Source organism: Adiantum capillus-veneris, chromosome 3 (assembly GCF_014529385.1).
Source record: "Adiantum capillus-veneris isolate H3 chromosome 3, ASM1452938v2, whole genome shotgun sequence".
Lineage (NCBI taxonomy): Eukaryota > Viridiplantae > Streptophyta > Polypodiopsida > Polypodiales > Pteridaceae > Adiantum > Adiantum capillus-veneris.
Genome location: NC_140933.1, coordinates 62256496 through 62284300, shown reverse-complemented (window position 1 = coordinate 62284300; position 27805 = coordinate 62256496). Strand labels below are relative to the sequence as shown.

The following is a 27805-nucleotide window of genomic DNA, read 5'->3' as shown; positions in this document are numbered from 1 at the left end:
GATCGACATGGCACACGTGGCGGTGGCCACAGTGGCCACTACGTCAGATTTCTAGTCAAATGACACGTGTCACCACTAGCTTCAGCCAGAGAGAGGCTTGTGACTGGCAGAGAGGGGCAAACAATGCTCCCTATAATTAATTTGGACCCTTGTGTTGGAGTTCAAGTTATTGGTGTTTGGACCCGTAGGTCGGAGTTCAAGGCACATGCATCTGGCAGGGAACCAATCAGACATCTAAAACACTATGGATGGGCGCGCCAATTCGTTGTTGTTGGTCAAATTTTAGATAGGATGTGTTCCAACAGTTCATTACCTTGGAGTTTTATATTTTGGACATGATGTGTTCACAGTTCACGAATGGGGATTATTGGACGTAGTATGGTCTACACTTCAAAGTTTCTACAAAGGCAACCGATGCTCAAGATGGCATTACTTTCAGGTACAAAGTTGAGGAGAGCAACACCGAGGTGTATCCAATTGGCGGCCACTTTCTGGGGTGTCCATGGTAGCTTCTCCATCGACTTGGTCTCACTATTGATGTCCACTATGAGCTGCAGAGAGGTTTAGGCATCTCAAATGAACTGCCCAATGTGATCCCATTATTTAGTTTGGCTTTTAGGTATTTAATTTACTTGTTTCTCAAAGTCTTGGATAGGGCAATTTACTAGGCTTGCTATATAAGCAACCCCTTGCCTCCATTGTATACACATTCAGTTATCCATTGCCAAGGTCAATTGGTTCTTGAGACTCTCTCGTTCTCTCTCTCGTGCTCACTCCCCTTGGTCTCTACGCTTCCGCATTGTCGACTTTGACATGAAGAAGTCTAACCCTAATGCAAGTTTCAGGATGGAAAGCCAGTTGTCTTTTTGAGCTCGATTGATGTCGAGAATGCTTTTTCAGTTTGATTTAGCGGTTTTCTGAATCTCTTTGAGAACTTGTTTGGTGATCCTGCTTGGAATTTGTTTGAAATGGATGGTATTTGTTTTGAACCTATCTTGGTGCCGATTTGAATTGTTTGACTCTTGGTTATAATACTTGTTTCAACAATCGGTGATTTACTCCCAGGTGGAGTAGTGAGAAATGATGTTTAAGAATGCTTGCACGCACTCATGGCCCGAACCCTTGTGGTTATTTGCGGGGGGAGTATTGAATGTTTGAAAAGTGTTGTTTTTTACTCATGGCCCGGACCCTTGTGGTTATTTACGAGGGGAGTATTGTTGTTGTTACTCATGGCCAGACCTGGATGGTTATTTATGAGGGGAGTATTAAGAAGTCTGAACAATGGTTACTCTCAGCACCTCCAAACGACACAGGCTGCGGTCTAGGGGGAGTTTGGTTATAAAAGGCCTCTGTATCTCAAGGCCTCTGTATCTCATGGCCCGGACCTTTTTAGGTTATTTGCGAGAGGAGTTGTTTGGAGGTGCTGAGAGTGGTTACTCTCAGCACCTCCAAATGATGCACGCTACGATCTGGGGCGCGTTTGGTTGTAAAAGGCCTCTATATCTCATGGCCCGGACCTTTTTAGGCTATTTGCGAGAGGAGTCATGAGGGAGTCGTTGAACAGCTCATGGCCCGCACCAAGAGGGTTATTTGCGGGGAGTGTTCTTCAGCGGCTTTATGTTTCTATATCTTGTAACATGCATATGTGAGCAAATGTGTTGCATTGTGATGTGCCAACCACTGAATACTCCTTATTGAATGAGATGTTTCTGGGAAACCAACGACCCAAGATATCAAGAGCTCCAATTTGGAATGAGACTTATTATTGGATGAGATTTTTCTGGACGCCAATGATATCAAGAGCTCCAATTTGGATTGAAAAAACTGATTGTCCCTCGGATTGACCCTCGGAAATTTTTGAGCTAACTTGAGTTGTTTTGCAGATATGTTGTAATCGCGGACAATTACCTTCTTTCAAGAAGAGGGGATGTCAAACTGCTAACGTGTCAAGCCACTGAAGAACGGAGCCAACCTGCACATCCCCGGTCGAGGGGCCTAAACCCTAAGAAGCAGCAGAAGAAGCAACAACAAAAGGAGTTTTCACCAACTTATAGAGCCTTGCCGAGTGGCCTATTTTTTCAGAAGAGTTCAGTCCAGCTAACGTACCCCTTTAGATGGAGGCCAATGTACTAAAGATAAAACAGGACCCACACACACACATAAAAAGACTAGCATAAAAGTTGATGACGTGACAGTTGTACGAACGTCCGAATTTTATGTTGGCTATTGACGTGGAAAACTGTACGGACTTCCGCGTTTTTTGCTGACAGCTATTGGAGTGGCAGCAGGTCTACTGATTTCCGTGATTTGCATTGGACAGTTTTCCAACGCCAACTTTTTGGACCAGAAGCTTTTGTGTTTGAAGCTTTTCATGTAACTACTTTTTTATAGGCCAAGGGCCTTTAAATATGTGCCATGGCCTCATTCTTTGGCACGCTTCTGAGTGAAGGTGCAGAGCGTGGAGTACCACCGGCTTGTACCGAGTTGAAGCAATATAAAGAAATACCTAAGGGGACGCAAGCGTTTGGGGCCAGTGCTCTCTTGGGGTGGAACTCCGCCACTCCCCGTCTCGTGTGTCGTACATCTCTTTCAGCTCGGTGTTATTTGAAGTGCTTAAAGTTGTTCATTCTGTTCTTTTTTGTTGACACGTGGTGCCCATCCCTGTTACATCTACCTCCTCATCGACACACCCCGCATGCAACACTCGATATGCAATTGGCTACTATTTTTCAACACTCAAGGCGCACGGTTCCTACGCGCAATGGCAGGCGTGCAATTCACACCGCTGCCAACCCAACCAAAAATACAAGAGTGAAAAAACTTTTTTGGGGATTAGCGGATTGATGCAAAATCTTCAAAGCTCTCATACCAATGTCAGGTGCAGCAGAATTGAAATGGTAAAGATCTAGGTTTTACACTTTCACAAATCCTTCACTTCTTTTCCTTGCGTTAGTGATTCTTTTAAGCTTGAATGATGGTTTCTGTCACAAAAATACAGAAGCGTAAACTGACTTTTAATTGTACTTCAAATACTCAAGAGAATTAGAGAGAGAGAGAGAGAGAGAGAGAGATACTTCATTGGGGACCAGAAGATGGGCTGGTCCCCCCCCATAAAGAGATTATCTTTATTACTAAGGGAGAATCTTTACAAGCACAAGAATGGGGCAATATCCCGTCCTCTATTCTTTCTTTTCTGCTTTTGACTGAGAAAGTGCGAAAGCTACTCTCTGAATACCGCGAGGATTTTCCCTCTGCTATGAGATTTTGGGAAGCTCTCGAAAACGAGAGTCTATCTTCCACAAAACTCAACGGAAGCTCTCGAAAATGAGAGTCTACCTTCTGCTAATTGAGTCCCTGTATGCATAATCATTCCTGCAACAAAAACAAGGGAGAAACACGCAAAATGCACGCACACATGCTTGCTGTAATTTTTTGCACATAACCTGAAAATGTTACCTGAGCACCTTCCAAAGCCGAAATAGAGACCTTTTTCGCGATGGAATCGCACCAAACTTTGTGTATGTGTAGTGTAGGTAGAGAAGAACTAGATTCTATGTGTATTTTGCTGAAATTCACCCTAAAAGAGATGAGTAGGGGCTGAAAACAGAGAATTTACAGCCACCACACTCTATGAAGAGAGTGCCCGCTGCAACTCGCGATGAAACTTTACCGAAAGCTGGCTATGGCTATGAGAACCCTTGTTCTAGACAATGGAGCACGAGGCCACCACATATGTCGCAAGGGCTTCTCTCAAGCTTCCATGGAGAGCTCCAATGCGTAGAGAATACTCACAATAGGAGGGGATAGGAGCACTGCCAACACTAAGAAGTGGGGGAGGAGGGCCTCTTATCAAGCCAGCCAAAAGAGGGGACGCTAGGGAAGAGAGAGAGGGTGAGAGTGAGAGTGAGAGTGAGGGTTAGTTTCGCATTGGTAAGTGTGCCACTTGGCACACTTACTTAATAACTTTAAAACCCTTCAATTTTCACTTTTAAAAGTTCTTAGACTATTAATGAAATGTGCAAATTAACTCACAACTGCACACACAGATGCTACTAATGAAATTGTTAGCTACTCCCCAGCGCAATGCCGTACCGACACTACTCTGGCATTACCTGTTCGCACTTGTCCGGCCATTTGGTCCAACGCAAATCATTTAAGATAATTTAATTGACTTATCCTAAGGCCTTAAAAATAATTCAGGCCTTAGGGTTACTGTTGTTCTAAGGACCCCATCTCATTCATGTGCTTGCACTAGTGCGCGTATTTTTCTGAGCCTGAAATCTGAGGCTACTATCAACCCCTTCATTGAAGACCCGATTTCCCAATCACTACGGCTTCAGGGTATTTTCTGCTAGGGTCTCCCTGAGGTGCTCTCGCCCAAACTCGGGCGCACCTGAGACCCTAGAAACTGCTAGATCTATTCTGATGTGCACACAACTAATTAGATAATTCTTTTCTCGTAAATACATTAATTATTTACAAAGAGGGATGTAGTAGTTACATCCCTCTTTGTAAATAATTAATGTATTTACGAGAAAAGAATTATCTAATTAGTTGTGTGCACATCAGAATAGATCTAGCAGTTTCTAGGGTCTCAGGTGCGCCCGAGTTTGGGCGAGAGCACCTCAGGGAGACCCTAGCAGAAAATACCCTGAAGCCGTAGTGATTGGGAAATCGGGTCTTCAATGAAGGGGTTGATAGTAGCCTCAGATTTCAGGCTCAGAAAAATACGCGCGCTAGTGCAAGCACATGAATGAGATGGGGTCCTTAGAACAACAGTAACCCCAAGGCCTGAATTATTTTTACGGCCTTAGGATAAGTCAATTAAATTATCTTAAATGATTTGCGTTGGACCAAATGGCCGGACAAGTGCGAACAGGTAATGCCAGAGTAATGTCGGTACCGCATTGCGCTGGGAGCAGGTAACATTTTCATTGGTTACATCTATGTGTGCAGTTGGGGTTCAATTTGCACATTTCATTAATAGTTTGTAAACTTTTAAAAGTTAAAGTTGAAGGGTTTTTAGGCACACTTACCAATGCAAACTAACCCTCTCACTCTCACTCTCACTCTCATCCTCTCTCTCTTCCTAGCGCCCCCTCTTCTTGCTGGCTTGATAAGAGGTCCCCCTCCCCCACTTCTCAGTGTTGGGAGTGCTCCTACCCCCCCTATTGTGAGTATGCTCTACGCATTGGAGCTCTCCATGGAAGCTTGAGAGCAGCCCTTGCGACATATGTGGTTGCCTCGTGCTCCGATTGTCTAGGGTTCTCATAGCCATAGCCAGCTTTCGGTAAAGTTTCATCGCGAGAAGTTGCAACGGCACTCTCTTCATAGAGTGTGGTGGCTGTAAATTCTCTGTTTTCAGTCCCTAATCATCTCTTTTAGGGTGAATTTCAGCAAAATACACATAGAATCTAGTTCTTCTCTACCTACATTACGCATACACAAAGTTTGGTGTGATTCCATCGCGAAAAAGGTCTCTATTTCGGCTTTGGAAGGTGCTCAGGTAACATTTTCAGGTCATGTGCAGAAAATTACAGCAAGCATGTGTGCGTGTATTTTGCATGTTTCTCCCTTGTTTTTGTTGCAGGAATGATTATGCAAATAGGGACACAGTTAGCGGAAGGTAGAATCTCATTTTCGAGAGCTTCCGTTGAGTTTTGGTGGAAGACTCGTTTTCGAGAGCTTCCCAAAATCTCATAGTAGAGGGAAAATCCTCGCAGTATTCAGAGAGTAGCTTTCGCACACTCTTAGTCAGAAGCAGAAAAGAAAGAATAGAGGACGGGCTATTGCCCCGTTCTTGTGCTTGTAAAGATTCTCCCTTAGTAATACAGATAATCTCTTTATGGGGGGGACCAGCCCATCTTCTGGTCCCCAATGAAGTGTCAAGCTCTCTCTCTCTCTCTCTCTCTCTCTCTCTCTCTCTCTCTCTCTCTCTAATTCTCTTGAGTATTTGAAGTACAATTAAAAGTCAATTTACGCTTCCCTATTTTTGTGACGGAATAACTTAAGTCTGTTTTGCTCTAAAGAGGAAGAAAGTTGTGAAGCAGACACATCTCTCTCTTGCAAAAATCAAATACACTGAAACACACTTTTTCATTACTTTCTTGATGGCAATGTGATTGGCGATAGGGATACGCCAATCACCTGTATCTGCAAGTACAAGATATTCCTTTCCTTTATGATCAAAGGATAAAGTTTTCTGCACATAGTCAGGAATGGGATGCATCTTGTACAAGTGAGGCTAGTAAGAAAGACTCTTGATCTTTGTAATTGTCGCCTTTAAATTCAGCTTCCCTATGATTGGAGTAGAGTTAGAGTTCTACCCTTTGAAAGCAGATTGTGCTTGAATAGAAACTCCAAAACGGTTGGGCTGTAAATTCAGATCATCGGCTAACTCTGTAGAGATGAAGTTGTCTATATTGCCAGGGTCAAACAGAATAAGAGCCCGTTGGTTGTTGATGCTACCCCATGCTTTGAGAAGAGCTCTTTCTTTTCCATCCTTGGTTGTATTCCCCTGTACATCTGGGACTGCATTAGAAGAGGGTGGTTGTGGGGTTTTGGTAGGACAGTCACCCTTCATATGTCCAGCTTGTCCACACTTGAAGCATCTTCCTTCGCTGATGTAGGTTCTCAATTCAGCAGGAGAGAGATATCTCCCTTTCTTGGGCTGATTTGGCTTTGCTTATTCTTCGGAGGCGGTTCTTTTCTTCTTTTGAGAAGAAGAAGTAGAGGTAGGCTGCTCATGGAGAGCCTTCTGCTTGGCATGGTAAGTGCTTTGCTCCATCTTCTTGGGAGTACCCTTGTCATGTATTCCATCAGCTATGCGAGCTGATTCCATAAGTATCTGCAAGTTACCTCGAGGGTAAAGCTTCATAGCCTTTTGCAAGGCTTCATACAATCCTGCTTCAAACTTACACATCTTCTCCGAATCGTCAATCTTCTTGAATGGAGTGACTTTCAAGAGAACGTCCCAAAACCTATCCGCATAGCGTGGAACAGTTTCGTTCTCTGACTGTGAAAGTCGATCCCATTCTTTCTTTACCTCTTCCTCATAGTCTGGAGGAAGGAACTATGCGTAGAACTCCTTCTTGAAAACGGTCCAATCTTGGGGTTTGCGATCTTCCAAGATAAGGGTTAACCACCAACTGCTGGCGGTGCCTTTCAGGTACATTCTGACATGGCGAAGCTTGGATCTTTCTTTAAAATTCCCTTCTGCAAATGCAACTTCAAATTGGCGGATGAAAGCCAAAGCTTTGTCATTATCACGCCGTCCATTGTAGATGTCAAATTTCACATCTTTGTCTCCCGACTTGAATGTTTTCTGCCTGTGGTGCTTCTTCTTATGGTGCTCCTTCTTTCTATGCTTAGACTCCTTGAGTACAGGAGTCCTTTCCTTTGAATGCACTTCTTGCTGCAACGGATCATCCAGAAATATGTCCTCTGGAGCGACGATGTCATCCAGATCCTTCATGAAAGAAAACTGAGGAGAATCAGGAGGATCCTGCTCTTGAACCTTTGGGTTGAACCGCACATGACGTTTTGGAGGTTTCCTCTGCCTCTCGTGCATGCAGGAGGTTCCAATTAAAGGATCTTTCCTTGGTTCTGGCACCTTTGGGTTCTGCGGGATTTCCCCCGACCCCATCGGCACTTTCTCCTTCCCTTTCTTAAGAGTATGGAGAATCTTTTGGACTTCTGGATGGGAGAGAGCTTTTAGTAACTCTACCACCTGCTGTTGAAGGAGAGAGAACTCTTATCTCGCGTCCTCCCATTTCTGTAGTCTACCAAGAGTCGTCAATTCCTTAAGGAAGAGAGAGATGACCTTGCTCTGATACCACCATCACAAAAATACGGAAGCGTAAACTGACTTTTAAGTGTACTTCAAATACTCAAGAGAATGAGAGAGAGAGAGAGAGAGAGAAAGCTTGACACTTCATTGGGGACCAGAAGATTGGCTGGTCCCCCCCCATAAAGAGATTATCTTTATTACTAAGGGAGAATCTTTACAAGCACAAGAACGGGGCAATATCTCGTCCTCTATTCTTTCTTTTCTGCTTTTGACTGAGAGAGTGCGAAAGCTACTCTCTGAATACTGCGAGGATTTTCCCTCTGCTATGAGATTTTGGGAAGCTCTCAAAAACGAGAGTCTATCTTCCACAAAACTCAACGGAAGCTCTCGAAAATGAGAGTCTACCTTCCGCTAACTGAGTCCCTTTACGCATAATCATTCCTGCAACAAAAACAAGGGAGAAACACGCAAAATGCACGCACACATGCCTGCTGTAATTTTCTGCACATAACCTGAAAATGTTACCTGAGCACCTTCCAAAGCCGAAATAGAGACCTTTCTCGCGATGGAATCGCACCAAACTTTGTGTATGCGTAGTGTAGGTAGAGAAGAACTAGATTCTTTTTTTTTTTTTTTTGGAAAAATCAGGGCTATATATTACTGAGTACAATAGAATCCCAACGGATGCCAAAATAGCCTGTCACGTGGGGTGTACAAGCTGAATGTAAGGATGAGAGCCACTATAGTGACAACTCGACTAGTACAATCTCATGGTGGTCTGTGTGATGAGTGGAGGAGAAACCACTGAGGAGGCGCATAATGCCATGTAATCTGTCCACCTGTAAGTGTGAAGAAGAGTGGAGATCTTGCCCAACGCCGAAGGAAATCAAATCGACGAGCCTCGGCTGCTCTAGATGTGCCTGAGGAAGAATCCCATTGCCATATGAGGGTGTGAATGATGTCCAGCCAAATGACAGTGAGGGTATCATGAAGGAGCTGCGGTGCCGCACTGAGAATATGAAGACAACGAGCTCTCCAAACATTCCAGAGAGCAATGCTGGTGATTACTGAGAAGATTTCATCACGTGTTTGAGGATCTCCTTGCCAAGCAATCTGTGGTAACATAGCCAAAGTCCCTCTTCTGTAACCAGTCGCGGTAAGCATAAGAGCTGGATCTGTGTCTGAGCCCTCGTAGAAAAGATGCGGTCTGGGCATCGGCATCAACCAGGAAACAGATCCCCAAGTGAGAAATCCATGCTGAACTCCAGCTCTGCTAAGTAAAAAACCAACTGCTAGCCAAACTACATGAGAAGACGAGCATGACCAAAGGCAATGCGCAGGTGACTCAGGTAGGCGCAAAGAACATCGAGTACATAACGGATCATGACCCATAGAAGCTAACCAAGTCCCAACTGGAAGTCCTGCATGTGCAATCATCCAAAGGAAAAAGGAAATACGACGAGCCACATGTAAATCCCAGATGGCTGACCAAAATTGCCATAGATAGGCGTGTGAGAGACCTGAATGTAACCAGAAACGCACACGAGTGGGCTGCTCAGGGTGCTGTCTCATCAATGCGAATCTTCCAATTCTGACTGTATACTCAAAGAATGATACATGTGCAAGATGACAAGCAGGATGCCATAAGTGAAGTGACCAACCGATGTGAAGAGGAGGAATGGAGAGAAGAACTAGATTCTATGTGTATTTTGCTGAAATTCACCCTAAAAGAGATGATTAGGGGCTGAAAACAGAGAATTTACAGCCACCACACTCTACGAAGAGTGTTCACTGCAACTTCTCGCGATGAAACTTTACCGAAAGCTAGCTATGGCTATGAGAACCCTTGTTCTAGACAATGGGAGCACGAGGCCACCACATATGTCGCAAGGGCTTCTCTCAAGCTTCCATGGAGAGCTCCAATGCGTAGAGCATCCTCACAATAGGGGGGGTAGGAGCACTGCGAACACTGAGAAGTGGGGGAGGGGAGCCTCTTATTAAGCCAGCCAGAAGAGGGGACGCTAGGAAGAGAGGGTGAGAGTGAGAGGTTAGTTTTGCATTGGTAAGTGTGTCACTTGGCACACTTAATAACTTTAAAAATCCTTCAACTTTCACTCTTAAAAGTTCATAAACTATTAATGAAATGTGCAAATTAACTCACAACTGCACACACAGATGCTACTAATGAAATTGTTAGTTGCTCCCCAACGCAATGCCGTACCAACACTGCTCTGGCATTACCTGCTCGCACTTGTCCGGCCATTTGGTCCAACGCAAATGTTAGGTGCAGCGGAATGAATGTTGTATTTTCTCAAGATTAGTGATCTTTATTGCTCAAGGTTCCTTTTAGTTCTTAGGGAAAGAGAGAGCTTTCTGTCTTGTAGAGTGCTGTGGTCGTGAACAAAGTGAGTGGATATTGTGCATGCGAGTAAATGAGACTGAGATAAGGAGAGAGAAGAGATACGACACCCGAGAGGTTGTAAAACCCTCCTCCGAAGGCCCCACTCTCGTCGGCGAGAGTGGTCTATTCTTTGATTGCACAAAGGTTTACAATGCGTATGCAATGGACTATGCAACTTGGTCTATGCCGATGACGACGACAGTGACGACGACGACGTTGACGACGATGGCCGAAATCTGAGATCTTCTAATCGCTGAATTTCGGGACTGTTTCGGTGGCTGAAAATGACTGTTTTGGCTACGTTTTCTTGGCTGAAAAATGAGGTTTCGTAGGGCTGAAAACTGATGGTCTTTACGGGCTGAATGATGCCGGTCTTAATTTGCTGCTGAAATCCAAAAACGCCAGGGGCTAAAATTGGTCCTTCTGTCGCCGGGGTTCTACAAATGCAAAAACGCTAGGCTGATCTGCTGTGTCGTGATGACGCCGGGGCTGATCTGCTGTGCACAAATCGCCAAGGCTGATCTGATGCAAAAACGCTAGGTCTTCTGTGGAGAAAACGCCAGAGTAGTCGCAGGGGTTGGTCTTGCTGAGAAGTTGCCTGTTGAGCAAGGTGCTCCTGCTGCCTCTTCTGCCAGAAAGTGCTAACTTGGGTTTGCTTATATATTAACTTAGCAAAATTACCCTACCTACTTTTGTTGGAAAGTCACTTAAAAATAATAAGTGAAAACACCAATAAATAGGATAATAGGCTAAATGCACTGGAAAATTCCCCTAACTCATACTAATGGATTCTGATGGGAATTCCGATGATCATGCTGTGTGCAACCGGAGGATATGCATCTATGCTAAGTAACTGGGCATGTACGGTCTACGAATAGACTCACAAAAGTGCCAGATCACTGCTAATCTAGACTTGATTGAACGGACTGAACCCTGCTGTGATATAGCTTGTCCACGAACACATAGGGTTGGGATGTGTCACGTGACATCCCCTCCTTTTCAAAGTGAGGTACTGGTACCGAACTGTATAGCGTCGAGGGAGATCGCCAATAGCATCCGGAATCCTGGAAGGGACTCTTCGCCGGCCCACTCTGTTGTGTGGGTCGAGCGGTACTTGAACTTCATAAAGGTTTGCAACGCTTGCTTCTTTGGGTCGCGCCGAAAGCGACACAAAGTCTTCTATGGCTCCTTCGATGCTTCAACTTTGTCTTTAGTCATGCTTCTTTCTTCTTCAAGAATCTCCATGGCTTAAAATTCATGAAACCATTTCCAACACAAAAACATGAACATACCCATTCCATGTAAAGTGAATGGAAAAAATCTTGTCTTCTCTAAAGACTGTGTATGCAATGTAGATGAACATAGAGACGGAGTGACAAACCGTTCACCCCACACATGTAAACAATTCGCTCTAATCTGTTCTGTTTGATCGAAATCAATCAACTCTGGCAAATCACAATGGAAATGCCCATGCTTGGTGCTAATACTATCATGTGCTCTTTCGGAAACTGTGTCATGCCAAAAAAGAGACATGGAATGTGACTTCCTGACATACAAACTTTTCAACTTTTCATGAACAATCCGCATACATTCGTGCTCATCCATGAGAGAAACGTGCTCAACATACAATACGTCATGCCTAGGAAAAGGGATCACATAACGATGCTGACTAAAATGCAGGAAACCTTCACAAATGAAACACTCGAACAATGCGTGCGTACCAATCATGCGAACACAATACTTCCTGTGATGGTTCTTTGGACCAAGGCTCGAGAGCCAAGATCGGTTCGTCCTGAATGATCGAATCGTCATGTGGGGGTTCTTTGGACCTCGACTCGAAAGCCAAGATCGCTTTTTCATGATTGATCGAATCTACAACGAGGTTAGCTTCGCTAGAAAAAGCATCAACTAACACATCATCCTTGTGAACAATCACATCATCTTCATGCAACTCATCATGCTTGTGAGAAATCACATCTTGATCATCATGCAAATCATCATGCTTGTCTTTATCATTCAAATCATCATGCTTATCATTGGCATCCAAATCATCATGCTCATCATTGTGCTTCAAATCATCATGCAAATCATTATCATTCAATTCATCATGCTTCACACAATCATGCAAATCCTGTGTGTCATGCTTTGGAGAAGAAGAGACTGAGAGAGTCTCCTTTTCCCAAATCTCTTGCATCTGTGCCTGAACTTGAGAATAGAGTCACCAAAACTCTTTGTTTTGTCGGTCGCTTTGTTCTTGTATTGCTTTTCTTTCTGCTTTGTCTTTTGCGTGTCTGCGATCCATTTTTGCTTCTCTTGCTGTGGCTTCCAAGCGTGCTTGCTCGCTCTTACGCGCTATGGCTGTCATTCTTTCTTGGTACTGACGCTCTATGGCTGCCATCTTTTCTTCATGGTCACGCTCTATTTCTGCTTTTCGTTTGGCATCTCTTGCTTTGTCTTCTAACTTCTTGTCAATCATCCTCTTGTCGAAATCCTCCATAGGAGTTAGTGCAATCGGTGTCGTAGATGGGGAAGGGTCAGAAAAACCTCCTGGTGGGGAAAATTCTTCTTCGCATGCTCATCACTTCCAAGCGAAGTATCCATTCCGCTTCGAGTGATGATCATTCTGAAGTCGTGGGTTCTTGTGGGTTCTTGGGGGTCTTGGGTTCTTAAGTTCACGAGGAACTTGAGTTCTTGGGGTTCTTGAGGTTCTTGAGGTCCTTGATTCGTGAGAATCTAGGGTTCTTGAGGTGTTCTTTCGCTTGCAAATCGCGTTGGAGAAGGATCTTCTCTTCACCCGAGTTCTACCCTTTTCTGCGGGCGCACCCCTTGGCGGCCTTGCGCTCACACCAAGGTTGCTTTTTTCCACCTCACGTCGATTGGCCGGCCGCTAAGTGCACGGTCCGCTCTCAATGAGTGAAAAGCGACACAAGGGGAGTGCACGGTCCGCTCTCAATGAGTGAAAAGAGACACAAGGGGAGGCTGGACAAGCCCTTCTTTCTTGGGATTCCTGTCACTCTTCAACAAACACGATTAGGAATCGCCACGCCCAAGTAAACTTGGGTTCGTGCGATCACAAGAAGCAAAAAAAATTCTTGTGGTTCTTTCCTTGAGTAATGCAGAACACTTCCAAAGCTCTGATACCAATGTTAGGTGCAGCGGAATGAATGTTATATTTTCTCAAGATTAGTGATCTTTATTGCTCAAGGTTCCCTTTAGTTCTTAGGGAAAGAGAGAGCTTTCCGTCTTGTAGAGTGCTGTGATCGTGAACAAAGTGAGTGGATATTGTGCGTGCGAGTGAATGAGACTGAGAGAAGGAGAGAGAAGAGATACGACACCCGAGAGGTTGTAAAACCCTCCTCCGAAGGCCCCACTCTGAAACCGGCCTGTTCAATCCAAAAAGGGCGGTAGACTTTACTTCAAACCTTGATTTAGCTTTCACCCATTATTAGTCGTCTATTATACCTGCGCTATAGTGACACAAGAGAGGGGAATGGGATACAGATGCTAGAATGCACCTGTATGAGAAGACCGACACCAGATTGGCCCCTAACTTAGGCGCCCCTTTCGGTATTTCTTTATTGTTCAAAAGAGGGAATAAACGTTGTGGTTCCCTACAAGCTGCCCCGCACAAACTCGGCTGAATTTCCACTGTTCCAGCGCGATTTCGGCAACATAACTGTACTAGAACCTTTCACAGTCAGTATTCCCACGCATTGACCGACTTTCCCGACGCATACGGGCACTTTGCAAAACCTGGCGAGAATCTGCAGCACGCTGAATTCTCTGTTTTCAGCCCTGAAAATGCGCCAGATCACCTGTACAGCGGTCCCCTTGCGTCCCCGAACCTCCTGGGGGTATTAGGGTCCGTTTAGGGCCAAAACCCTAAACCTGCAAAAATACACAGCAGGCTGTAATTCACTGTTTCGGGCTCCGTTTCGCGTGCCGGTCGCATCCGTAGCAAGTCCTCGAGCTCCCGCACCTGTAGGGCTACTTGCCCTTTGAATCGGACAAGATTTCTCGCGTGAAACCTCTCCGAATTCACCTGTACCTGCGGGGGGATTAGCCGCTAGCTAATCCAGTACCTGTGCAAGAGGCTCTTGCCTCGGCAATCGTGCATGAACCCACATAACTGTACATTGGTCAAATGAAGAGCCCACTAGAGGGGCATAACATACTGCCAAAGGGGAGAGAGAGGGCAGTGCGTAGTGTGCCGGGCATCACTCCTGGCACCGCACTGTACATAGGAGGGAAAGCAAGCACTCCATAGCTCTTAACCTGTGACAAAACTGAAAATGAGGCTCTCCCAGCTTAAAATTCAGCGCCAACTCTCTCTTGCATTAGAAACTGCACCAGAATGTGCCACTTGGCACATTTACAAGCATTTTCCCGTTTCGGGGTTGCCGCCTAAAAATCTCCCAACCGGTTGCCCAGTTGACTTCACGACAGAGTAAGAAAATGTTCCCCTTGTCATTCCGGAGATAATGACGCCAACACATTTTCAGGTCCCAAAATAGCAGTTCCCTAAATTTTAGGAGATGCTGCCATTGTATCTTTCTAGGTCATCCGACCCTCTTTGTACACTGTGGCCACATCCAGAACTGAAATGTAGCCGCTGTAGCAAAGGATTCCACTTTGGCTAGTCAATGACCCCACTTGGCTAACCATAGTCCTTGTCCAACCTTAGTGCTCTCTTGCCCTCACGCCTGGACTCCCTCTGGACAGTTCCACACTAGCTATGCAATGCAGGGCAGTTAGATTTCCCGAGGGGTGTTTCCAAAAAGTGAAAGTAAATAGATAATAAGAAAGAAATCAACAAAAAGGATAGATAGTAGTCACACGCTGGTGACACACCCCCCTCTTGAAATCTCAAACGTCCTCGTTTGCATCTATGTCGTACATGCTCATTGTCAACCCTGGTGTATTCAACACCTTGTTGACTCATGTATTGCCTGCGTGTGAACTCTGTCCCAATGACATAGTGGTAGCTTCGCACTCTGCCATTGCTTTGAGTCACTAACTTTCCAATGACAAAATGGTAGCTGCACATTTTGCCACTGTCTTATAGTACACGTTGGATCCCGTAACACTTTCGAGCATACCCAAACCGACAGTTTAAGAATGCAGTTACACATGTACTCTTCAATAGAAGCAATCACTGTATCCTTGACAAACTGACAAGAAATACTCACTTCTATAGCACTAACCAAACTTTTGGACATTCCATAAGAGCAATTGCCAAACTGACAATCTGTACAGCTCTAACATTCATGTAACAGGTATTTGATTTGAGCTCACTTTAAATACCATGTACATCATTTGTTTCAAAAGCCATTGTCACACTGACAATCCATGTAGCTTTGAAACTCAAGGGGTCAAGGTAGGTTGCAAATCGAAGGCTTCCAGGTAAAGTGATAACACAGTTGGTGACTCTGCAAGTTCACCTTCTTCCATCCACTTAGCATCCATTGGTGGATAGTTTCTGAACTTTACCAAGTAACGCCTAGCAACCTTGCCTTCCACTTTCCTTTCTTTGTGTGCCAAAATCTGTTCAGGGACCAAGATCTCGTCAAGTTCCTCGACTTCCGGCTGATCTTCAGCTGGCATATCTTCTGGCACATCACCCACATAGGGTCTGAGAAGACTCACATGAAACGCATTGTGAATCTTCCAATTGTCAGGCAATATCAGCCTATATGCAACATCACTGATTATGTCGCACACTTGAAAAGGCCCATAGTAACGCATGCTAAGCTTTGGAAAGAGTCTTTCCTTGCCCTTCATCTTCTTTAACCTTGCCTTTTCAAAGCGTAAAAGCACCCAATCACCAAGTGAATATACCACTTCACGACGGTGACGATCAGCTGCTTTCTTTTGCTTTGCCTGAGTCCTTTCTAAGGCCACTTTGACCTTCTTGTACATTTCATCCATGTCCTGAACATACTTATCTGCTTCAAATATCTTGTCCTTTGTATGCAATATGGGAGGAACTTTCTTGCCACCTTCAACTATCTCAAAGGGTGCCTTGCCAGTTGATGAATGCACTGTACTATTGTATGCATACTCCACCAATGGCAAATACTGCTCCCACTTTCCTTTATGCTCTGACACATAACACTTCAGCAGATCTAGGACAGTAGAATTTGCCTCTTCTGACTGCCCATTTGTTTGAGGATGAAATGACGAAGAGAATTTGAGCGTGGTGCCCATATTCTCAAACAAGCCTTTCCAGAACAAACTTGTCATGCGTGGATCACGGTCGCTAACAATCGACTGTGGCATGCCATGATACTTGAAAATATTGCTCATAAACAAGCGTGCCATCTGATCTGGCTTTATCTTCTTCCTGACAGGAATAAAATGAGCCTGTTTGCTGAATCTGCAAATAATGGTCCAAATACCATCGTTTCCTGTCTGCGTTCTCGGAAGATCAAAGATAAAATCCATAGCAATACTTTCCCATGGTTTATCTGGAATAGGTAGTGGTTGCAATAACCCTGGTGCCTTTTGCCTGTCAAACTTGACCTTTTGGCATATTAGGCATTCTCGCACAAAGGCATCCACATCCCTTCTCAATGTAGGCCAATAGAAGAATGTCTCAACCGCTTTAACTGTAGCATCGATACCACGATGCCCTGCATACGGTGGGACATGACTCTCTTCCATAACTTTGCGTCGCAATGGCTTTGTGACACACAATCTGCCATGCATCATCATGAACCCGTCTTTAAGAAGATAGTGTTCATGACGTTGTCCTTGCATTAGCTGCTCGAAGACCCTTGCAAAATCTTCATCATTTGCATACTATTCTCTCATATCATCAAGTTCATGATGATAAGGAATCGACACAGCTGAAATTTGTGGCTTCCTTGACAAGGCATCAGCCACAACGTTCTTCTTGCCTTCCACATGCACAATCTGAAAATGGAACATGGACAAGATATTTGCCCATCGCATATGCTTCTCAGATAACTTTGTTTGTGTCAAGAAGTATCGCAAGGTCTGATGGTCCGTTTGGACAACGAAATCTGCACCTAGCAGGTAGTGTTTCCAACTTAAGAGCGCATGAATCACAGCCAGTAACTCTTTCTCATAGACCTGCATGGTCATCTCTGGCCCTTGCAAAATTCTGCTCTCATAGGCTACTACCCTACCATCTTGCATTAGCACTGCACCAATGCTACTACCGCAGGCGTCACACTGGACCACAAATGACTTCCTAAGATCTGGCAACACAATGACTGGATCTGAAGTCATCTTTTCCTTTAAGAGATTAAAAGCTGAAATCTCTTTTTGTGTCCATCTAAAAGTGACTGCCTTCTTTTGAAGAGCATGTAAAGGTGAAGCAATCTCAGCGAAATTTCGGATAAACCTTCTGTAATAGGAGCATAGTCCCAAAAAGCTTCGGACATCATGCACCGTCTTCATATTTGGCCATGACTTGATCGCTTCAACTTTTGCAGGATCCATTCTGACACCATCCTTTGAGACAATGTGTCCCAGAAAGTGAATCTCTTCCAGAAAAAACTCACTTTTCTTTGCATTGATGAGCAACCTATGACTGCGTAGCTCTTTGAACACAATGGCCAAGTGATGCCTATGCTCCTCTTCATTCTTTGAGTAGACTATCATGTCATCAAAGAATGTACCAACAAACTGCTGGTGTGGACGGAAAATTCTGTCCATCATCCTATTGAACGTAGCAGGAGCATTTGTGAGACCAAAGGGCATCACTAAAAATTCGTAAAGGCCAAACGTCGTTCTAAAAGCAGTCTTGTGCACATCCTCTGATCTAATGCGGATCTGATGGTACCCACTCTTTAGATCTATCCTGCTAAACATAGCTGCTCCTTCTAATTTGTCCATAATATCATCAATTCTAGGTATAGGGAACCTATTCTTGATGGTATTCTTGTTCAGTGCACGGTAGTCGATGCACATACGCCATGAGCCATCCTTTTTCTGCACCAACAACACTGGAGAACAGAATGGAGATGAACTGGGCTAAATCAGCCCCTTTTCTAACAGCTCCTGAACTTGGCCCATTATCTCTTTCTGCTGAGCCGCACTAACCCTGTACGGAGGCTTATTTGGTGGGCTATTGCCTGGCACCAAATCTATCGCATGGTCCTCGGGTCTCTCTGGCGGTAATTGAGACGGTAATGAATCGGAAAAACAGTCACTGTACTGTTGTAAAAACATTGACCTTTCTTTATCTAGCACAGATAAATTTGATTCATCACAATCTGACACTTCACGTGCAAAAACCAAGTACGCGGAAAGATGCTTTTTCATTACAGAAGTATAGCAGAAGCTGATACAGTAGGAATAGACTCCCCTTTAAGCTTTACATCCAGAATGTGAGCCTTTCCCCTGCTCTGTACAGTGATCTTTTTGTTGTAGGCATCCAGGATTCCCTGTACACGAAACAACCAAGGAATACCTAACAACACATCACATCCGTCCAATGGCATGATGTAAAATTCTTCAGCATCTACATAGGACTGGATATGTAGACGCAACTTTCCAATGATGGGTGTCACAGCCTCTGTATGGCCAGGACATGCCAAACCTGCCTCTGCTGTATACCCCATCTCTTCAGGTCTGATTCCCAACTTTGAAGCCAATTCTGGGGAAATAAAGTTGGCTTTGGCACCTGGATCAAAGAAGATAAGCATTGTTTGATACCTGACCTTTCCCCATGCTCTGCAAAGCTCACTTGCATCTGAATTTGGCTTGTCGCCCACCATATCTGGCACTAGACCAGCCATGGGCTTCTTTCCTTTCTTGTCTTCCTTGTCGTCAGAATCAGCTGGCCTTTTCTTTGTAGGACAGTTGTAAGCAATGTGGCCAGGCTGCTCACATATAAAGCATTTGTTTTCTGTCCTCAGGACCTTCTTTTGCTCTTCTGACTTGCGAGGAAAACGTCTTTTCCATTTCTTTGCTGGTCCTTTTTCTGATTCAGCCGTAGCTTTGTCTTTCCCTGCGTTGGCTGACTCCTGAGTCCCTTTAGGAGCCTCATTGGGAACGTGCTTCTTGGCTGAATTTTTCTTGCCTGATCCTGCCTTGACGCCAGTGTTAAATTCACAATCTTCTCCCTTGATCAAACCATTGCCAGTGTTTGCTACCTCGATGAGCTGTGTCAAAGTAGTGACTTTTGTCTTCGTGCAGTATTTTCTCAATCCTTTGGGTAGGCCACAACAGTATTTTTCAATCTGTTCTGTCAATGGCACAAACCTATAGGAAGTTACTGGAAGTAGAGCTTTCCAAAACTTCCGATTGTAATCATCCAGATTTCTGCAAGTGGCAGCATTTAGCTGGTGCCATTCTGTCATGACATCTGCTTCGAAATCATCAGATAACCATGCTGCTGCAAAAATCTGCTTAAAGTAAATCCATGTGGACGGAGCTTGCCCTTGAAGCAATAAAGTTGTCCACCATTGTCCCGCATTCCCTGTCAAGAAAGTGGCTGCCTTGCGGACCTTTGAAGCTTCTGTAAAGTTTCCCCCTGCATAGGCCTTGTCAAACTGCTGGAGGAATGAGAGAGCCTTCTTCCTGTCATCAAACCCTGTAAAGGTCGTGAATGACACACCTTTGCCACCTTCTTTGTATGGAGTTGGCCTCTCCAGCGGTGTTAAATTGTCATATGGAAGTGACTGAAACATGGGAACACTATTAGGGTTCATCTGTGTTCCTTGGCCCCTATTAACTTGACCTGGAAATGCCATATTTGGCTGCTGATTTGTAATTCCAGCCATACCAAAATTTGCCACCTGTTCTTGCACCTTAGGCATAGGTTGTGGAGACTGCATGTTCTCCGTCAAGTGTACAGGTGTTTCCATTGACTGTGCGGTATGAATCACCTGTGCTCGAGCCTTAACAGGCTTTTGAATATGATCCAGTGACCCAACTTGCTGAGACGGAACAGGAGGTTGCAGAAAGGCTAAAAACCTTGGATTCTGCATTACTTGTGTGAACATAGCCACAGCAGTAGCCAACTAGGTCCTGAATATATTGTCATCTGTCTGTGGTGGTCTTGAGAACTCACCCACTTCATGTGTCTCTTGACCCTGTGAAGAGGAAACCTCTTCAGTCACATCATATGGTCTGTCAGCCATAATTGCAATTCCCTGTGTCTGGTCTATGATCCCCTGTCTCTTCAAGCCCAAAACTGACCAAGGCTCACTTCTATGGGAAAAAGTGATTTCATCCCGTCGATGGAACCATGAAACCAGCCTATTCAATCCAAAAAGGGCAGTAGACTTTACTTCAAACCTTGATTTAGCTTTCACCCATTATTAGTCGTCTATTATACCTGCGCTATAGTGACACAAGAGAGGGGAATGGGATACAGATGCTAGAATGCACCTGTATGAGAAGACCGACACCAGATTGGCCCCTAACTTAGGCGCCCCTTTCGGTATTTCTTTATTGTTCAAAAGAGGGAATAAACGTTGTGGTTCCCTACAAGCTGCCCCGCACAAACTCGGCTGAATTTCCACTGTTCCAGCGCGATTTCGGCAACATAACTGTACTAGAACCTTTCACAGTCAGTATTCCCACGCATTGACCGACTTTCCCGACGCATACGGGCACTTTGCAAAACCTGGCGAGAATCTGCAGCACGCTGAATTCTCTGTTTTCAGCCCTGAAAATGCGCCAGATCACCTGTACAGCGGTCCCCTTGCGTCCCCGAACCTCCTGGGGGTATTAGGGTCCGTTTAGGGCCAAAACCCTAAACCTGCAAAAATACACAGCAGGCTGTAATTCACTGTTTCGGGCTCCGTTTCGCGTGCCGGTCGCATCCGTAGCAAGTCCTCGAGCTCCCGCACCTGTAGGGCTACTTGCCCTTTGAATCGGACAAGATTTCTCGCGTGAAACCTCTCCGAATTCACCTGTACCTGCGGGGGGATTAGCCGCTAGCTAATCTAGTACCTGTGCAAGAGGCTCTTGCCTCGGCAATCGCGCATGAACCCACATAACTGTACATTGGTCAAATGAAGAGCCCACTAGAGCGGCATAACATACTGCCAAAGGGGGGAGAGAGGGCAGTGCGTAGCGTGCAAGGCATCACTCCTGGCACCGCACTGTACATAGGAGGGAAAGCAAGCACTCCATAGCTCTTAACCTGTGACAAAACTGAAAATGAGGCTCTCCCAGCTTAAAATTCAGCGCCAACTCTCTCTTGCATTAGAAACTGCACCAGAATGTGCCACTTGGCACATTTACAAGCATTTTCCCGTTTCGGGGTTGCCGCCTAAAAATCTCCCAACCGGTTGCCCAGTTGACTTCACGACAGAGTAAGAAAATGTTCCCCTTGTCATTCCGGAGGTAATGACGCCAACACATTTTCAGGTCCCAAAATAGCAGTTCCCTAAATTTTAGGAGATGCTGCCATTGTATCTTTCTAGGTCATCCGACCCTCTTTGTACACTGTGGCCACATCCAGAACTGAAATGTAGCCTCTGTAGCAAAGGATTCCACTTTGGCTAGTCAATGACCCCACTTGGCTAACCATAGTCCTTGTCCAACCTTAGTGCTCTCTTGCCCTCACGCCTGGACTCCCTCTGGACAGTTCCACACTAGCTATGCAATGCAGGGCAGTTAGATTTCCCGAGGGGTGTTTCCAAAAAGTGAAAGTAAATAGATAATAAGAAAGAAATCAACAAAAAGGATAGATAGTAGTCACACGCTGGTGACACACTCTCGTCGGCGAGAGTGGTCTATTCTTTGATTGCACAAAGGTGTACAATGCGTATGCAATGGACTATGCAACTTGGTCTATGCCGATGACGACGACGGTGACGACGACGGTGACGATGACGGTGACGACGATGGCTGAAATCTGAGATCTTCTAATCGCTGAATTTCGGGATTGTTTCGGTGGCTGAAAATGACTGTTTTGGCTGCGTTTTCTTGGCTGAAAAATGAGGTTTCTTAGGGCTGAAAACTGATGGTCTTTACGGGCTGAATCTGCTACACTTAAGGTGAATGATGCCGGTCTTAATTTGCTGCTGAAATCCAAAAACGCCTAGGGCTGAAATTGGTCCTTCTGTAGCCGGGGTTCTACATATGCAAAAACGCTAGGCTGATCTGCTATGTCGTGATGACGCCGGGCTGATCTGCTGTGCACAAATCGCCAAGGCTGATCTGATGCAAAAACGCTAGGTCTTCTGTGGAGAAAACGCCAGAGTAGTCGCGGGGGTTGGTCTTGCTGAGAAGTTGCCTGTTGAGCAAGGTGCTCTTGCTGCCTCTTCTGCCAGAAAGTGCTAACTTGGGTTTGCTTATATATTAACTTAGCAAAATTGCCCTACCTACTTTTGTTGGAAAGTCACTTAAAAATAATAAGTGAAAATACCAATAAATAGAAAAATAGGCTAAATGCACTGGAAAATTCCTCTAACTGATGCTAATGGATTCTGATGGGAATTCCGATGATCATGCTATGTGCAACCGGAGGATATGCATCTATGCTAAGTGACTGGGCATGTACGGTCTACGAATAAACTCACAAAAGTGCCAGATCACTGCTAATCTAGACTTGACTGAACGGACTGAACCCTGCTGTGGTATAGCTTGTCCACGGACACATAGGGTTGGGATGTGTCACGTGACAGCAAATCATTTAAGATAATTTAATTGACTTATCCTAAGGCCGTAAAAATAATTCAGGCCTTAGGGTTACTGTTGTTCTAAGGACCCCATCTCATTTATGTGCTTACACTAGCGCGCGTATTTTTCTGAGCCTGAAATCTGAGGCTACTATCTACCCCTTCATTAAAGACCCGATTTCCCAATCACTAGGGCTTCAAGGTATTTTCTGCTACAGTCTCCCTGAGGTGCACTAGCCCAAACTTGGGCGCACCTGAGACCCAGAACTACTAGATCTATTCTGATGTGTACACAACTAACTAGATAATTCTTTTCTCGTAAATACATTAATTATTTACAAAGTCTGACATAGTTACAGTTTCTTTTTCTTTTTCCTAAAGAGAGAGAATGAGAGAGAGAGAGAGGTAGAGATGTGTAGAGGAAGAGAGAGGGAGAAGAGAATGACACCCAATGGGATCCCAACTAACCCTCTCAAGGGCCCCCCACACCATTGCCGATGTAGTATTTGTTTTTGATTGCGTAAATGAAATGTATATACGTGCAATACCTCAAGTGTAGACTTTACTAACTCGAATGGGGAATGTCGCCGCGGTAACTCCTCAAGACAAGGCACCTCCGAAGCTAATTTGATTGATCTTTGGATCCTTCTCGATGTGGGATTGCTGATGGCCACCAAGGGGTAGATTTGGGGCTGAATTGCCCTCCCGATGTGAGAGGAATGAAGGGCTGAAAACACAGATCTCGACGATGCCGATGATGGACAGCAATGGGAGCACTCGATGACGGCAAGGGAATGGCTGAGAGGAGGCTTGATGGGCTGCCAAAGTAACGAAACGCAACAAGGATGGCTAGTGAAGCCAGATCCAAGCCGATCCGGTGAGGGAAGGACTGAAAACTGAAAACACTAGGAGCTGATCTGCAATGATGGGCAACGGTATGGCTGAAATCTGCAAACGCTAGTTTGCTGCTACAAAAAACGCTAGCACTGGTCAATATCTACAAAACGATGGTTTGGAGTGAGCGCTAGTCAAATCTGATGTAATCACTAGATTCTTGGCTCCCTTTATAGGCCCAATTTATCGGTGATAAACTCCCTTAGGATGAGGTAGGACAAAACCTCTGTCAAATTCCTACAAATAAATCATTAGAATGATTTATTAATAAGTTTGACCAGGGAGTTAGTTTCTAGGTGAAATTGTCACACATCTGCAAACTCGGAATACCAATCAATACAGGAAATGGCTTGTTGGATTCCTCTAACCTAAAACTATATGCATGTCATGCCAGATGCCCACCATAGTGTAATAACATTTATCAAAACGCATCTACAATCATTTATGCAAGAGGGTTCCAAAACTAAAGAATCTAATCTAATGGACTCTCCGGACATGCAAGTCCTACGATAAGGCTCACAAAATTGTCGATACTAATCCTTTCAAGCTTCTAGATACTCCTATCTAGGAAGAAGTGGAAAACTAGCTTTGGAAGTTGATGAAGCATGACCACGTGGCACACCAAACCATGTGTACATGACATTTTCAGCCTTGCTGTACGCAATAGATCTGCTGCGTTTTGCGTGCCAAAACTGCATTTTTGCAGCCAGCTTTCAGCCCTTCATTCATCTCACATTTGGAGTGCTTATCAGCCCCAGATCTACCCCTTGCTGGCCATCTGCAATCCCACATTGAGAAGAATCCAAAGGTGCATCAAATCAGCCCCGAAGATGCCTCGTCTTGAGGCGTTACCGCGGCGACATTACCCATTCAAGTCACTAGAGTCTGCACTTGACGTATTGCACGTGTGTACATTCCATTTACGCAATCAAAAACAAATAGATATGCTTCACAATTTGACGCAAATAGATATGCGCCAACTTCAACTGCAGTGGCCGGCAATGCAAGCAGGTATAAAAGCAAGTACAACACAAGCCGGAGAATGGAGGTAGCAGATCAATGGGAGGCTCTCTCTCTCTCTCTCTCTCTCTCTCTCTCTCTCTCTCTCTCTCTTACTATACACACAGATGATGGCGTTAGGTAATCCCTCTTAACAGTCTTGGTAGGCAAATCCTAGTTCACTATCCCAGCTCGTCCAGCTCAAGGAATATCAGAAATGGATTCGATCATCATTGATTCTGAATATGTAAGCAAGGTGCAATAATTATTGACAAACCATGTTAACTCTTGCTATGTTTTCCCAGTCAACTTGTCTTGTATCACTTGTGGCTAGGTATAATTGCCATGTCTACAGGCAAAAGTAGATGGCAGCAGTTTGGGTGTATGCTTTTTAGAAAAAGCCCATCGACCATTTTTCCAGCAAGTATGAGAAAACAGAGCACCCATCTACAATCTGTGGAAGAGACTCATGCTTTGTGTGCAGCAATCTCTCTCTCTCTCTCTCTCTCTCTCTCTCTCTCTCTCTCTCTCTCTCTCTCACACACACACACACACACACACACACATATGCGTTAGATGGCAAATTACCTGAGTTAGATGGAGAGATGTCAGCTGCTACGTTTACAATGGGAAGCAAAAAGATAAAGAGGATGAACAGAACAAACTTCAGCCGCTCGTATGCCATGGTCCGGACCTGCAGAGCTCTTGCGTTTTTAAGGAACGTAGTGCTTCGTTAGCTGCACTTATAAAGTGTAGAAGAAGGGAGGTAGAGGGAGAGGGTGAAAGTAGAAGTAAGAGCATTTAAGGTAGTAGTATGTAATATGTGCCCACGATTCATTTTAAATCGTTAAAGACAAGAATCAGGCAAAGATGCCTTTATTTTATAGCATCGAGACTCAAGCGGCTCATGAAATCCCGGAGGTGGTGGGCGAGCAGGGAGAGAAAGCTGGCACATAGCGGGGCAGGCAACAAGCCATGGAGATGCACAAGAGCCAGTGGGCTAGGAAAGAGCACGAAGCCTCGGTAGTGCGGCGTGACACTAAGGAGAACAATTTTTTTTTAACTTAAAGTACTTGCTCTGCAAGCACTAATTTTTCGCGTGCAAGTCGGTTAGGGTAGTGGACTTAAGGCTTTCAAGCACGCTACAGGAGTTCGAAATCGACGGGTTTTTGGAGTTTTTCTCCTTTTGCAAGGCCAAGGAGCTGGAGGAATCCCAATAGATTCCCAAGAATAACAGTAGAAACCTACCAGTATGTTGCAAGGACAAAAGGTAATATGTGCGGACAATTTTGGAAAAAGGCAACGGTGAGGCACCTTTTGAGATGCCACTCTCTTCCCTTCGTGATCTCAAGGGAATATGATGTCTCTCTCTCTCTCTCTCTCTCTCTCTCTCTCTCTCTCTCTCTCTCTCTCTCTCTCTATCTATCTATCTATCTATCCCTACGCTGCGGCAGCACGCAGGATGCTAATGTGGATGTGGATGTGTGTGTGTGTGTGTGTGTGTGTGTGTGTGTTTGTTTGGGGGGTGGGGGGGGGGGGGGGGGGGGGGGGGGGTAATATATGTTGGATACTGATGTGGAAGGGGGAGGGGGATATTTGAGGGGTATCCAAGTTAGAAACGTGTGATGTGTCTACATTTTGGGAAAAAGAAAGGTATTGGAGAATCAAATGTATGTGCCTAAGTTTTTGCAAAAAGAACGGTATTGGAGAATCAAATGTTGATTTTGTGTTCGATGGGGGGGGAAAATGAAAAATAAGGGGAAGGGAGCGGGGGGGGGGGGGGGGTTGCTAGCAAGGCGAAGGGGTGCGATGCTAGCAAGGTGAAGAGGGCCTAGTGCCCGCAGGATGCAACATCTGCTCGCCTCCACCTGTGTCCAGTTCAGGCATGCACATACGTGCCCTGCAACATACATCACATTCTCTTTTTATATTGCATAACACATTGGATGGACACCAACAAGGCGCTCGTGTGATGGATAGCGAGTAATGCTTAAGGACATAGATCCTGACGTCTACAGTTGAAGCCCATCTTAAGTCTAAGTTTTACTCTAGATTGCAGAAGGCATCTGCGAAGATCGTGAAAACTGCAGCAGAAGGCATCCACGAAGATTTGGGTGAATTGAATTAGAGACTTGCCAGTATGCGAGGTAGAAGCAAGATAGGAAGGAAAAAGTACATCATAATCTTATAATATAAATTCTATAATGCTGAAAATCCTTTGTAAAGTGTTTTGTTAGTTATATTTGAATTTAGTTAGTGAAATAGTATTGCATCTTGCCTATTTACACCTTGCTAGTGCATGTGTTTCCATCTAGAGACATTCTTCTCTTTCGACTTACAAACAAGAAGTGAGATCTTGTTGATTTTGCTCTTAGGAAGAGGAAACATGGACAAGCTCAAGGCGTATCTTGCACTCGTTAAAGCAAAAAGATGCCACAATCTGCATATATGTTAAATGTATTGATACCGAATTGAAGTGAAGCCAGATAGTATTATTTCCCTAACCCAATGTCTCTCTTACGTTATCATTTGTATAAGAATGTGGTCGGGGGAGTTTGAACAATACTCCTCAAATTTATAATACAAGGGAACGTGTCACTCCCACGACAGTGTGAAAATTTCAATGTACACCTTTCACTATGTTGTTCGTATTGAGTGAAGAATTAAAAAATTTACATAAATGTTTATTTTTGTTACCATATATATGTGGTAGTGATGTGTGTGAACGCACTTAGGACCATCGGGACATTTTTTTCCTCACTAGGAGGTTTTTTCTCCCGTGCATTGTATATATGCCCATCATTCTAGGCCTAATTTATCTTTCCGTTGTGCAATAAGCAATACATACTCTTTGTTGTGTGCCTTCAATCTCTTCATCTTCTCCAAGCTATGTGTGTTTCCATGCAACCCTATTTCCAACAATTGGTATCAGAGTAGGTTGTGTCCTCCCGAGCATAGTCGCCAACGTTGCCAACACAAGCCTACTCACTTTCTCCTATTTGGGTGAGCTTTGGTGAGCATCAACAATTAACGAATACTTTGGGATAACTCGTAGAACTCGGCTGCTCAGAATTTTTATTCGGGCTCATTTCGGCCTCTCTTTCCACTACAGGT

At 44.7% G+C, this 27805-nt stretch overlaps 1 protein-coding gene across 2 annotated transcripts in view; it reads right to left on the bottom strand.

Moving 5' to 3' along the window:
* OS9 (ER lectin-like protein) overlaps positions 1–25472 on the bottom strand; it is a 76134-nt gene extending 50662 nt beyond the window's left edge. Inside the window, exon 1 of one of the 2 annotated variants that reach the window (XM_086508672.1) lies at positions 25280–25472. In XM_086508672.1, coding sequence (XP_086364798.1) covers positions 25280–25376 — 97 coding nt within the window. In that variant the 5' untranslated portion in view covers positions 25377–25472. The remainder of the gene's footprint in view (positions 1–25279) is intronic. The other variant, XM_086508673.1, reaches the window with a different exon arrangement.
* Between the last annotated feature and the right edge of the window lie 2333 nt (positions 25473–27805).